We start from the raw sequence: 15,772 nt of genomic DNA on the forward strand, positions 1-15,772 counted from the left end.
ATACTTGTGTTGGAATATTTTTAATTTCAAACTGTAGAACATCATCTGCAATGGAATTTTAAAACTTTGGATGTTCTGATTAGTCTGAGATATTCAAGATTGGAAAAATTACACTGCAGTGCAAGACCAGACACATCACTAATGCAATGGACCAATCAATACATTCAAAGTTCAATACAGGGTGATTCACACATACCAAAGAATAAGTTTATACAAATTAATTTTTATTGAGGTAATCCTGTGTGCATGGATTATTAAATAATCGTCTTGTGCTTTGCAAGACATTATACATGGTAAAGAGACAGAAGGTTAAAAACCTTCTGTAAAGATAGACTATTTTCAGCATCTTTTGTACAAATTAATTTTAATTTAGATCAGTGTTTCCCAACCTTTCTGGATTAGTGACACTCTGAATTTAATAAGATTCCTGCAACACACCATACTTTTTAAAATAAAAATGTTTAAAATTTAAAATAAATTACAGTTGATTTAAAAAATTCTGATAATACAAAAGCTAAAGTTATCAAAACAAACTCATAATTTAAAAATATACTATAAAAATAAAAAGCCTATTTGAATCAATGTATATGGAGCTAATATCAGTCTTTAAGCTGGTAAGCCACAACATTTACAGAAGCTCCAAAGAGTTTTTGCAGGCATGCTCATAGATGCATGTAGCTTTTGTGAGGGAGATATGTTGATACCACAAACTGCAATAATCAGCATTTTATTGAATACTTGTAGGATGGGCTGGCCAGGGAGATCTGCAGACTTGATCCTAATAGGCAGTTCTTTGCACTACCTGGGTAGACAAGTTTCAATTCATCAATCTTTATCCCTAATCCTTAATAATTTAAGTTAAGAATTGCCTTCTCTCTTTAGTTGGCTAATGGTAAAAAGATAAATGAAATTTTAAAAAACTTACTCAAAATTCTAAAGAATATTTAATATTTTTGCAACATGCCTGAGACACTTTTGCAACTTACTTGTGAGAGTGCCTTAGGTATGTTGTGGCACATGGGTTGGGAAACACTGATTTAGATAAATTTTTTTTTGTTAAAATTTTTATTACTGACACTGTTTGTAAATTATTTGTTTTGTATATTACTTTTCTTAAATTTATAGAATACAGTATAAGGGTTTATTTTCATGTGTATACATATATACCTATATATATAATATAATATTTTTTGTATGGAAAAAGGCAAAAAAATTGTTTAAAAATAGCATTTTGTTTTTAATGATGATGCTGCTGTTTATAAATTTTCACAATAAAATAGGCAAGCATATTTAAAAAAACATATTCTTATTTATTTTAAAAACCTTTTAAAACTTTTTAGTTTATTTTTATATAATCTTACATATAGTATCAATTTAGCTATAGAAATCTATTTTAAAAAATTATCTCAACTAAAATTTAGTTGTTTTGTATCATGAAATAAACCATTACATTGGCAGAATTTAAGTTTCATAACAATATCTTACATAATGACAGGTTTTTGCTGTGAATTGTGTAAGAAATAGTTGGATTTACATATAACCTTATAAATATAATTTTATTTTTTAGGTCATGTTGAATTCTAAACTTCCATTAGAAACTCTTGGAAAAGTAAGTATTAGAAAACAATTGGTATTTTATTTGTTTCATAATTTATGTGATGTTTAATATAAGAATTATGAATTAAATTTAATACTAACTTATATAATTATTTGTGTAATAGATTTATTTATATGTTTATGTTTTTCCATTATATTAATAGCAACAATAATCAAAAACACAAAAATCATTTAAAATTCAGAATAAAAATTAGAATGTTTATCATATTAATAACAATAATATTTATTTTATTACAAGTTAGTATATTGGTCTGTCAAAGATGATGGATAAATTAGAATAATCTTAGATGAGTAAGATAGCCTTGATAAATGCAGAACACTTCACACAGAAAAAAGAATTCTGAAAGATTCAGATGTAGAGAAGCATTGAATCTATGGATGGATCAAAGTATACAAATATTTATCTTTCCAACAGGCCAAACACAAAGAACATGCACAAATAAAACAAAGACTAAACAAAAGAATACACAGCAGATTAAATTCAGTACTGACAACACAGCTGAATGAAAAAAAAAACATTTTAAAGCTATCAACACATATGTAGTCCCTTATTCATTTGACACACACAGAACTAGAACAGCTCAAAAAGAAAATGCAAAGAACATTAACAAAATATAACAAACACCATCCTAAGTCCTCTGTAGAAAGGCAAAGTCCTTCTCATAAGAGGGAGGATTTGACCTTGCAGATATAGTAAATCTTCATTGCAAACAAATACAAACTCTGTGAGAGTTCTTCAACAGAAAACAAGAAACATCACAATTACACAAAGATGTAATTCTTACAGACACAAGCATTACACCAGTAAACTTACACAACACTGTCAAAGAAAATGGCATGCAAAAAATATAATATGACCATGTCATAATCGCAGTCAAAAGAATCCATCACAGCATACAGCATATTCATTTACAAACAAAACAAAAGCAACATACATCATAGACATAACTGTACCAATACCCACAACATACAAAATACATACACTGAAAAAATTAGTAAACACTCAGAAATTGTCCATGAAATAAAGTGTCTGTGGAGAATGGATGACATACTTCTACAATCCTTTCTTGTTCAGGTATCATATTGTGTCATACCATGTACATTACACAAAAGTGTAAAAACATATGACTTTACAATAGAGTATACATCAGACTAGAAGGCTGTTATAATAAACACATCACATAGGAAAGTTTTAAACACAGATACATACATGAACAGCACATAAATATAATAATAGTTTGTTTTATATTTATGCCTTGACTTTAGTCTTGCATAGAACTAGGGTACTAATTCATAAACAAAGTAAGATACACTCCACCAAGATCATAACAATAATAATTTCATGAAAATTGAATAAACATTTTTTAAAATTTTTTTATATGTTACATGAATAATAGTTTGAAATTTAGTAAGATAATGGAAGTAAAATTATATTAAATAAAAAAAAAACTATAATGTTATTAAATATACCAAATTATATGGTATTTACAAAAATTTAAGTTATCGTACAATAACTACTTATTAAGGAAATTGTAAAATTCATTAACATAGAAACATTTTCAGCCTTTATAATACTATCATCAAGTATCAAATAACAAAATACATATGAATTATAGAAAGGAATAATTGAACAGAATTTTAAATTAACAAATTATCATACAGAATTTTACAGCATATTTACAATTAATGTATTAAAATATATATACATAACTTCTCAAACAAACATATTTATTATTTTTCTGTAGAAACTAAAAGTAATAATTTCAACAACAGCAGTTAGTATAAAACTCAAATATTACAAATTTCAAATTTAGTATTCATAAGAATGAAATTGATTACTATTACAATTATTCAAAATCTCAAACAAACATTTCTGTTTGAAATTTTGAATAATTGTAATTTTGGATTAGGGAAAAGAATCTAGCAGAAGAAAAATTTTTAATCAGCACCATATCAGTAATTTACAATTCTACTGCTTTACACTGACCAGTAGAAGTGAAGTCTAGCTTACTGTATTAGTTTGACAATGGTCTTTTATACACTGTAATTTGCATATTGAATATGCTTAAAAAATGTTTTCTACCTAATGCCTAATCCATTCATTATGCAAAGATCAGTATGAAATTATGCAAATTATACTAATTGGTAAGTATTGAGATAGCAGTTGAGGTTTAATATCACTCAACTCCCAAAACAAAATGGAAAAATAATCTAACTAAATGTAACTATAAATAAAAATTTCTCTTGCTACCTTATACTAGCACATTTTTCCACGCGTTCAGGAATAATGGAAATTAATTACAAAACATTCTGATTCTATTGGTATGTTTTTAGGAAAATATGTATTATTTGATATCTTCTGAACATTTTGCAGACCATCTGAAATTCCAGTTTGGTAAACATTTGAGTTAAAATATTAGACATTTAATAGATATATTAAAATAATTATTAAAATTTAAGTATAATATGAAATGTTGATAATTAAAACAAAATTTGTACATATTCTTTTTATTTAGATTTGGGATCTTAGTGACATTGATCAAGATGGTTTCCTTGATAAAGATGAATTTATTCTGGTATGTTACTTTTATATTTTGTAATTAAATACATATAATAACTATTTTTATTTGTTATTAAGTTTTTTTATCTTTAGAGATATAAAAATTAATAAAAAGGAAATGAGTCCTTTTAAAGCTATATATATAAATTATCAATAAACAGCTTTATTCAGGAAGAAATTTGGAATATATTTTCGTTTATCTTTTGAAATGCCTTGCAATTTCGTGTTATGCTGTCTAGTATATATATTATTGTTTGAATGATCTGCTATTAAGAATTATGCTGTACTAAAATTTGTCTCAGAAAAAACTATATGCCAAATCCAAAACAAACTGCTGTCAAGTGTGTATAGTTAGTTGATAGATCTTGGCCGCACCGAAAGGCATAGCCAGCGAAGGAGAGGAAGGAAGGAGGTAAGGGGAATTGAAGAAAGAGGGGGGAAGACGGGGAAGAGAAAGAGGAAGGATGTAGATTACAAGTGCGCCATTGCTGGGCGTCAATTGCTGAGCGTAAAGGCGATAGAAGTAAAGGGGCCCGTGCATAGGAAAGCACATAATTGGTGAATGAGTGTACAAGAGATTGTGCGACAAATATATACAGAAGATAACGAACCACACAGCGTGGTTTTACACAGCTGAACGGCGAAGGGAAGGGAGGCCTGTAGGGCCCCCTACCAGCGACAAAATATCACAGCTAAGATAGTCCGTATTGGTAGAGTCCACTTAATGGTGAGTCGATCTGCTGGAGATGAGCCTTGTCACAAAGTTTGCAAAGGCTTTGTAATAGAGATTATTACTGATGAGGAGGCTCGGGTTACAAGGCCAAGTGTCGTTGTTTTTTAGAATGGTGGATATGAGTTCCATCCTTTTTTCCTCCGTGCCCTCGCAATGGTAGAGGAGATGTTCTGGGGTCTCATCCTCCAGTGGGCAGCTGCTGCATTTCCCGTCACCCTTCTTTAAAAATCTTGCAAGGTAGTAGTTGAAGTTTCCATGCCCGGTCATGAATTGTGTCATGTAGAAGTTAGGGTTGAAGTGTGTAGGGTTCGGCCTGTCCACCCTGGGAATGAGCTTGTACGTCCACCTACCCGTGACAGAAGTATCCCACTCACTTTGCCATTTGCTGTTAACGTAAAGCATTAGGGCGCTGGAAACCCATGACACAGGGATAGAGGAGAAGGAAATGTCCTTAAGCCTCGAAGGGGCTACCTTAGCAAGCAGGTCTGCCCGCTCATTTCCAGGACAACCAGAGTGGCCCTTCACCCAATAGAAGTTAATATCCTTTGAACATTTACGGTGATGCACAATGTAAGGAAAAACCTATTTATTTTTTAACCAAGAGCGTTTTGCAAAAGACAGGATTAAGATGAATCTACTATCTTTGTTTCTTAATAACCTGCAATCTAAATATAGAAACAAAACATGAACTTATCCCCATTTGTTCGAAAATCCAAAAAATGGCGTCACTGAAGTTAAATTTCTATAATTTTTTAATAAAGGCATTATTGGAAAAATATTACCGAAAATTCTTTTTTATCTTAGTTTTGCTTAAAGAATTTATCATATAAGTTTGAAACAGGAATTTTGTAATGACCTGTATACCTTAACGTATTACATNAAAATCGGCCCGCGGGCCTAGACGAGGACCCAATGGAGCTACTACACCAAGGGATCAGAGCCGTTGCCGAGTACAAAACTAGTGTGCCGGCCACCGTATTAGGGTCCAGTGGAGTAGGGAACAATAGGCTTTGTTTTAGTTCCCGACGAAACACGTGGTAGCGAAAGAACAAAAGGCTTTGTTTTGTTCCCGGTGAAAAACGGTATTGCCAAAGAAATCACACCCGACGATATAATTTGTTCAGAACAGGAATAAATATACCGTTGTGCACAGCAGAATGTCCGCTATCCAGCGGTATATAACACAAACTATTTGGCAAAGTAACAGACCAGCGCGAGCGACCGATAGAGATCACGTGGTCTAGCACAAAAACACCCGTAACTTGGTTAATTATTACTCGATTTTAACGGAATATACATTAAAATGACCCACTTGACATCAATAAACCGAAAATGTACAAAAATAATCCACAATCAATAGGTAGGACGCAGATGATGTATCCGGAACAGGAGCCGAATGCGTACACGACCTCCGTCTTCGATGACCTAGTGGCGATATTGTCAAGTGTGTATAGAATAAAACTGTTTGTAAAAGACACTTCCAAATAACAGACACCTTTAATTAATGAGCATTTTAACATTTTTAACATGAATAAAGGACATCTATTCTTATTACATAGTATGTAATGATTTACAAAATTGAGAAACATTAAACACCTCAAAATAAGGATAAACTTGTCACTCCCAGTTGATGTTTATCATTAAGAGGTTATGCTATGTCATAAAACTTTTATCGGGATGAAATTAAAAAGCAATCGATGGTTTATGAGTTTAAATTACATTTAATAGCTAAAGTAATATATTTTTTAACCTTTTTTTAGAGTATAAAAATGTCTGTTTAACGAAGATTTTTTAGAAATTATAAACATATTCTATTATGTTTAGGTTATTTATATAAATTTCACTAGTTTTATTGAAATTAACACAAATTAAAGTTCAATTAGCAATTCTTGTTAGTGGTAATCAATGGTAAAAATTGGACTTGTAGATCATAATGACATCTACTTGAGTAATCTCAACCACTTCACCAATGACAACACAATCTATAACACCACCTCAGTCACTGTTGCATTCCATACATCTATAGGCAGTGATCACTTTTTTGGTTTTGATGTATGTCATATGTCTATTGTAAAAAATGCTGTAGAAACTTTTATTCTAATCTCTCTGATGCATTCACTGTTGTTACATGTTTATCTCAAATAATTTTCTCTCAAAACCTCTATCTCAAATTATGGACTGAAATGCCAGTTACAAATTCAAAGCTTAGCAACTACATTTTGATAGCATAAATTGTAGTTGAGAATTTCTTGTAATATGGTACATACTGTAGTTGCAATTAATGCCGCTTTTTTCTGATTGGCTATGAGTTTGGCTTGCATTGGTTGAAGAAAGTCAGACATCAGGAACTGTTGACAAACTATTTCTGTTAAGATATGTCAAAAATGTTTTATATCTAAAACAGGTATATACAGTACTGTATTTGCTATTGTATTAATAAAATATCAAATCTATTACTGTTTACTATGTGGGAACCTCTATATCTCAAAACCTTTAGCTTAAATTTTTTTATTCCTGTGAGATTTGGGATAGACAAGTTCAACTGTTTCAATGATAAAAAAAATTGACACTTTGGATGGTCAACCTGAAAAAAATTAGACTGAGAAGGAGCTGATAATCTACTATATAAAGCTGAAAAACTGGGTTCTGTCACAGTATGCCAAAAACGGCCACTAGGGACACCCCTAGCTATTATTTAAATAAACAATAAATTCAGTATTACAGTAGAGCGTCAATTATCCGAAACGTCAATTATCCAAAAGAATTCCAGTTAGCAAATTTAAATTTTTGCTAGTGTTGTGGTGCTGCAATCTTTGGCTATATCTTGGGTTACTCAAATATTTTACATTTTTGATACTAAATTAACTTCTGAAGTATAATTTTTTATTGTCTTTATATTTTTCAATATATTTATTTTGTTTGTACAAAATAAAAAAATAATTTTTAACGATACAATAGTCTTCGTTAGGCTTAACATCTATGAAAATTTAACGCGAAGCGACATGCAACAGAGAAAAATTTCAACATCGGATACGTTAAACTATTTTTTCGTACATAATCGGTTATCCGAAATATCAGTTATCCGAACAACCCCAGTCCCCAATTGATTCGGATAATCGACGCTCTACTGTATTATTATTTAATGTGGTTTTTGCTTTTTTGGCTGCATTTTAGTAGGGTATGCCATGAGAAATTCAGTATATTATTATTTTTATTTGTAATAGGAATTTATTATTTATACCACAGAATGACACCACTGCTGCTAGAATGCTCATTAGGGGGCATCCCAGGCTACTAGAATAGGATTAGAAGTATGAAATAATCTAATAATCTTAATCTTTGTTGTTGTTTTTTGCCCGGGCAATGCCGGGCTCCTCTGCTGGTAATTTAATACAAGTTAAATATTTTTCTTCAGTTATTTCTGTATAACTAAATTTATTAAATTCATATATTCAAACTCAGTTTATAGTTAATAAGTTTTATTTATTTTTAAATTTATATATTATAATATATTCTACAGTATTATAGCATTATTTTTGTCATCAGTTAAAATACACTTTAGTGTGTTTGTCATCAATTTAAAATTAATATGAACTTGTTATCATTAACTTAGCTAGTGAGACACATTCATTTCAGTATAATGAAATATTTCAGAATTGTTTTATTTTTTTTATAAAAAACCTACATAATTGATTAACTGATTCATATATAGTGTTTGAGTTTCTACTTTCTATTAGAAGAGAGTTCCTTATTTATCTTATGTTTTCTTCTTATTTTTTTAGTACAGTTGAATTTTTTTTACTTGTATTTGTCTAGTATTATTTTTTGCTCAAAATGATGAATCAAATGTAAAAAATATGTTGTTATTCCAATCAAAATCTGAACTCTAAAATATTTAGCTATTATTTATTTCAGTTTACTCTGATTTCTTCAGCAATTTCAAATCATTCAACTGGAAATAGTAATAATTTTTTCACCTAATAATTAACGTGCTATTAATAATTAAATGCTTAATTGGATTCCATTTAGAAAGTAATTACTTTCCATAGATAAGTATGTTAGAATGTGTTGTTAAAATATTAAATTGATAGAATTAGTTTTATTAATTATAATTATTGATAATATTGTAATATGACTAGTATTTTTATTGCAACTGATTATACTTTTCAGAATTTTATAATTATTTATTTTCTTTAAGTAAAACTTTTAAAATAAATTTCTGATAATTGCATTATTTTTAAAAATATAATTCTAAGAAAATAATCTATTAATAATGTGGCTATTACCTGATAGATATATCAAAAATATAATATTGCTGATATTTATTTTAATATATATCTTAAAAATTAATATTTAATGATGATAATATTTACATATATTTTAACTTCTAACATATTACATTACTTTTTTTAAATAGGCTATGCATTTAGTATATAAAGCCTTGGAAAATGTGCCTGTTCCTTCTATATTACCTCCTGAATTATATCCTACTGCAAAACGAAAGAAATCATTAGTAGGAGGAGTTCCAGTTTTACCTGATCTCTTACCAGGAGTGGATGGGACCATTACTGGAACAAATAGGCGATCTAGTACTCCAGGTGTTGATGTAGCTATTAAAAATGTAAGTTTACATTAAATATGACTAATTAGTATCCTGTAATATGAGAGTTATATTCAAAATTTGATATTATTTGCATTTTTTTAGATTCCCATTGATATTTTACAAAGATTCATGATGATATAAATTTTATTTGAAAAATTAATATTTTCGCGTGAAAATTAAAATAATACAAAATTAACAGAATATTGTTGATTTAAGAATAACAATGAAATTTTCTTAATATTACAGATTCGGTTATTTTATTTGAAAAATTAATATTATTTTCGCGTGAAAATTGAAGAAATATAACATTGAAACTAATAATATTATGCTTGTTAACTTAAACAAGCGTCAGAGTAATGGAGTCATACCAATTTTGACATATTTTAATTAACAATATTTATAAAATCATAAATATTAAATCATCTTTATCCTTAATAACAGTAGCATTTGAATAAATAAAAAAAAAATAAAAAACTTTTAAAAATGAAAAAAGAGCAGGAAAGTAAATTATGATGAAATTTCAAAAATTATTTTGTCCTTTTCGTCCACTATTGTTTAAAATAAATCGTACTATAATAAAACGTAGGATGTGTGTCTAGATAGAAAGAACAATTTTATACGTTCTGCTTCATTTTTATGAAATTAAACATTTTATAATACGTTACAAATATCATTTAAAACTAAAATATTTACTTTTCTAAATTCTATCATTATTGCTAATATAATGCATTGAAACATTAATTACTGTACGAATATAGAATTTTTACTTTATCATTAGAATATACTAGAAACCAAACGTTTTGATAACGTCCCGTATATTAAATCAATTTAGTGACACGTAAACAGACGAAGGACAGTGCTAACAATAGAGTTAGAAAGAGTAAATAATCGTAAAGTAGCATTGAAACATTTTTATCAATAATAACTTTTATAAATGAATATCGTTTCCTTGTTGGGTTGCAATTTTAAAATTGGAGGACCTGTACATTACTACTGTCCGACTGTCGTTAATCTCGAGAACAGAGTTAGATGGATGGAAATCGAGACCAGATATGAAAAGCTTAGAGGCCGGAAGCCACTTTAAATTTATACAAACTTTTGGTCTGGACTGGAAGTCACCGGTAAATTTTTTAATTAAAAGATGATTAAACTTGCAGCCCAGTATTTTGACGATGTCACAATAAATAATTGCTCGGTTTTTTTTGTATAAAATATGCAGATTTTTATGTTTATGCTAAATAATTTGAATGCTTTTGTGCACGGAAAGAGACTTCATTATTAAGTTTTTTGTTAATAATTTTCAAGGCAAGTTGCACTAATTTCAGCTATCATAATTTAAATAACTACTAAATAAATCAAGTGTTTTTGTAACTGGAAAGAGACTATTATTAATTTTCAAGGTAAATGCAGCAATTTAAATTAATGAAATTTATAATATAANATATATAATTATTCTGTGTGATATTTTGACTCTACGTATTAAATTTGTTTGTAGTCAGAGCAGTGATTATAACTTAATTGCCCTTCTGTTGATCTAGAACTTGAAGTAGGAACATAAAATTTTCTATAGGAAGTAGCAACATAAAATTTTTGGTTATGCCTTCATATAAGAAAATTTAACTGAATATAGATCCCATTTAGTAAGATCTATTGCTACTTTTCTACACCTCAGACTATTTATAAAAATGCTAAAGAAGGAGCAAAAAAATAATTCTGTTAAAAAGAATGTATTATAAAAAAATATAATATATGAATAATATCAAAAATGATATATTTTTTTACATACACACACATATATACATACATAATTGTAATCCAGAAAGAACCAAACTGTAATTGGACATGCTATTATGAATTATTTGTGAACTGTTGTTGAAGTATTATTGAAATATTTGTGAGCACTGCAAAGCAAGCAATGTTTAAAGCACTGGTTAAGGTTGATAACAATGATTGATAAGGATTATGAATTATCAGCCATATGTTGACACTAATAGCATATAAATACAGCTTTAAAAAATGCTTATTTACTTGAATGAATGATGTTTTGAACCAAAACTCTGAAACTTTTGGTTAAAAACTGAAATACAATAAGCAAAGTTTCATATATTTTAACTTATGTATTTTGGGAACATGTTTAAAGTGATCAGATATCTTTTTTTAATCTGGACATGTTTTCTTTATTTTTGTCTTTATCCATTGTCATGACAGACTTTTTAAAAATCAGGAAATGTTCTCTGTTTTAGGTTTGCACACTTAGATTGAAATATTTTTTTATATATATTACCATCATGCAACATCCTTAATTACAAGGTGGCAACAATACTCTCTAACTAAACAATTAAAATAGCAGCAACAATTTTTTACAGAATTTAAAAATTGTCACATCTCCAGTAATAAATTGATGTTTTAAATAATTAAGATTTTGATAAAGGTGAAAAAAGTTTATAGAATCTCTTTTGTTATAAGATCAAAAATCAAGGTCACATATGTTATGAAACATGTAAAAGAATTGAAGTGGCAATGTGTTGGATATATGGCTGAGAGAACAGATGACAGGTTGACAGGAATTATAACAAAGTGGTACCCAGGAGATGGGAAGTATTTGAGAGGGAACAAGTCTAGAGCTAGTTGGATGCATTTTGAGTAACAACTAGTTTCCAATGCAGAAGAATTGATGAGGATGAAGATCAGTGGAAGAGCATGAGAGAGGTCTTGTTTAGCGGGTGGACTGAATGACTGATTACGACAATGACATTATTATTATTATTATCAATCATATTTATGAATATGGATTTAAATGTTTGATTGTTATAAGTGAATACAATGGCATTGTAAAAAGTATAATTTATTTACATGGTAAAGCAATTTATAAAAATGATGTAAGTGCTTTAATCAGTTTTCTAATCTCAAATAATTTATTAGTCAAAGAAATGTTGATTTTTAGTTTATTTTAGCTTGCTGTCAGAAACGAGTGCAATATTTAAAAAAATATTTTTTAAAAATAAATTTTTAAAAAATATTTTCAAAATTATTTTAAAATAATTTTAAATTATTCTGTTGAATGTCATTCAGAACTATTAAAAATTGAAGAATATATATTTTATATACCAGAACATAATATAAACATTGAAAGAATTTTTTTGCTAATAGTTTTCAAGCCAAACTCAAAAGGCTCCTTATAAAGGAAATGCTGTACTCCAAATGTTGCAACTTTACTTTTGCTCCAAAAAAAAGCTAGCTTGTCTTTTGCATTATTTATTATTTGATTCCATTTGTGTTGTAAATACAGGAAGTTAAACCATAGAGCAATTAAATCTGTTCAATCAAATAGATCTAAACTTAAGATTTTATACGATAGATGTTTGTAATTTATACCCCTCTATCCTTGCTTGAGGTAATACATTTCTCAGAAAGTTTATTAGAAGATAAAATAGTCATAGGAGATAGACAGACCATTGTTGATATGCTTCATTTAATTTGTCAAACAAATTATTTCCATTATAAAAATAAATTTTACTTTTAGCAGTCTGGTCTCCCAATGGGCTCACCCTACTCTTCAGATAATTCCCAGTTTTTACACAAACATTTTTCAAACTATCATTCAGTTTTTTGCTCAAGAAGACTCATCATTATTATTTCCATAGGATTTACTTTTTACCTGGAGAAAGCATGACTCCATTTTCTTTTTTGTTAATTGTTTCAGAGAATTGTTCATAATGTTCTTCAGAGCAAAAGAAGGAGAATAACAGAATTCTACAGATTTTACAGAAATAACATGGATGAGTCCTCTCAAGCAGAGACTGAATGATAGTTTGAAGAATATTTTTGAATTCACCCCTGTTAGATTTTTGTCAGAAATTGTTATGAGACAATTAGAATAACATATAGATCTTTAGCAATCCCATATTCCATTTTTTATAAATAGATTAGATACATGATTGATGATTTAACAGAATAGTAGTATTATGTAGATGTATTTTGTATTTTCTTCAATCATGTCAATAGTATTTTTCCTTGCATTCCTTTCTTGCTAGACATGCAGAATGTCAATGCAATTGCATTCATTGATTGTTAATTTCATTTCATAACAATAACTTATATTTTAGCATATATCACAAGTTCAGCTTACTCCCATTATTTCCAACTAGAGGATCATATTGGTTCAACAAATTTGTTAATGCTGCTTTCACTTCACATATGGAGGACCTACAAATATTCTTCCTTTGCAACATAGTTAAAATTAAAATTTCAAATAAATCAGAATTCTATGCAAGTTAGTGTGTTCTTAGACTCTAAATTTAATTATTTACATTGCATAATTAAATAGAAACTATTTTCACCTACCATGTTAATACCAGAAGAAAGGAATGTATGCTTTTCACTTGTCCCCATGGTTTTTGCAGATAGCATAACAAATTGTTGAAACTGTGCAAGAACATTTTTTTTGGACACCTGTAACATCCTCCTTACTGCACTATGCGGACTGTGTTGCAACAGTAGAGATAAATAGGATGATAGAGAAAAATCAGGCAAAAATATATAGCATACCATTAGTAAAGTAAAGAAGCAGTAATCTAGCATATGTGAGATCCAGGATTTTAAGGATATTAAAACCCATTTTTAAGAAATTTTTTATTTAACATCCATTGCAATCGTTAGAAAACATTGCACTAAACACGGATTGAATGACGTTCCTTATCAACAAACAAATGAGAATCTTAACAGTCAGTTGCAAAATGATAACATCCAATTGTGAAAGGAGAGGAAAGCGATGCTGTTACATTAACGAAGTCATCACTGAACTTGTACCTGCAAAAGCAACCTTCAGTTCTAAACAACTGCCAATCACCTGACCACTTTCCCAGGCTAAAGGCATAAAAGGACAAGACACTGACAGTTCCGGGCATTTGCCATAATGTTCCAATGAATTAATGTTTGGTCATAAGTGCTCTCGTAAAACTGGACATCTGCCCAAAAAAGGAAAATACGAAGACCCCGGAGAAGACACTCACCATTCTTTCAACGTGAATCCTTGTCAAGATGATAGAACGATGTCTTAGCAACGAAGAATAGAGGTATTTTGTTAGAAAGTTGTAAACTTTCTCTCCATGTCTGAGAAATTAGGCCCACCCACATGGCATAAGACATAGAATAGTTGCGCCACGGTTGTACGATCTATATCCATATTTTATTGCCATATGTTAATCATTTTGTTCTAATTCTTATGTATATTGTAGATTTAGATTATATTAAACTTTATTTGTTCTGTTAAACCTGTCTACCTTTCATTATTTGGCTCCTATCGACTTTCCCACTGTGCTCACCACTTGTTCAATATTCGAAGACACAAGACTTGTAAGAATTGCAAGTTAGGACGCGATTTAGCATTATCCTAACTGGTGTCAGTTCCTGACCAGAAGCCACAATCGTATGAGTTGCGGATTTTCAATAAACTCCTAGCCATCCAACAAATAATTTGAGTAGCTCTTGCCAACTTGTTGCCGATTAAGTAGCATTTAGGGAACGGCCCTGGTGCCCCTGACTTCTCATACATGTCAAGACAACTGAAAGAAATTTGAACACCAAAAATACATGTAGTACTTTAAGAAAGGTTAACAGCTTTAGCCAATTTACTTCAGATGAGAATTACAAACCTAAATGGGACAAAGCAAAACTTTTATTTTCTCCATGAAATCAAAAAATTTTATTCTTGGCCAAGGCAACATAAATAAAATCTTCTAAAGAGTGCAATATTTCTATACTCAAATTTTCAAAAACATGGAATCACATTATTATATCTGCAGAGATATATAATCTGTCAAATTTATGTCACCAGTATTTGAACCACCCAAAACCAACCTTTTGAATTTTAAGTTCAATTTCTTTTAGAATGTACTGAAGATCAGTTTGTTATGAGTTTCATGATGTGATTTTAGTTAAATATTTAAGTTTTTAAAGTAAATGTTTTGGTATTGAGGATTATGTGGACTTTTTTTTTATATTTTCAGATACTATAAAGATTCTTGCAAAAAGCATTTTATTAGTAATTTTTATATTTTTGAGAATAAAATTATTATTAAATTTATAGTTAAACATAATAATTTGTTGTTGAAAATAATAATAAATCAATCAACCAAAAAATGACAAGTAATATTGCATTGCTAAATAAATCCATTTAAAAACAGTTATTAAAATTTCTATAATTGTTTCTTAAAAATAAATTAATATATATATATATTTATTTTTTACTAATTAAATA

At 29.0% G+C, this 15,772-nt stretch overlaps 1 protein-coding gene across 1 annotated transcript in view; it reads left to right on the forward strand.

The window, feature by feature from the left end:
• LOC111630799 (epidermal growth factor receptor substrate 15-like 1) overlaps positions 1-15,772 on the forward strand; it is a 127,229-nt gene that overhangs the window by 36,430 nt on the left and 75,027 nt on the right. The window contains exons 7-9 of the mRNA XM_023374958.1: positions 1,568-1,609; positions 4,134-4,193; positions 9,328-9,539. Coding sequence (XP_023230726.1) covers positions 1,568-1,609; positions 4,134-4,193; positions 9,328-9,539 — 314 coding nt within the window. The remainder of the gene's footprint in view (positions 1-1,567; positions 1,610-4,133; positions 4,194-9,327; positions 9,540-15,772) is intronic.

This window comes from Centruroides sculpturatus, unplaced genomic scaffold (assembly GCF_000671375.1).
Source record: "Centruroides sculpturatus isolate CEXI.00-Female unplaced genomic scaffold, Cexi_2.0 scaffold754, whole genome shotgun sequence".
Taxonomy (NCBI): Eukaryota; Metazoa; Arthropoda; class Arachnida; order Scorpiones; family Buthidae; genus Centruroides; species Centruroides sculpturatus.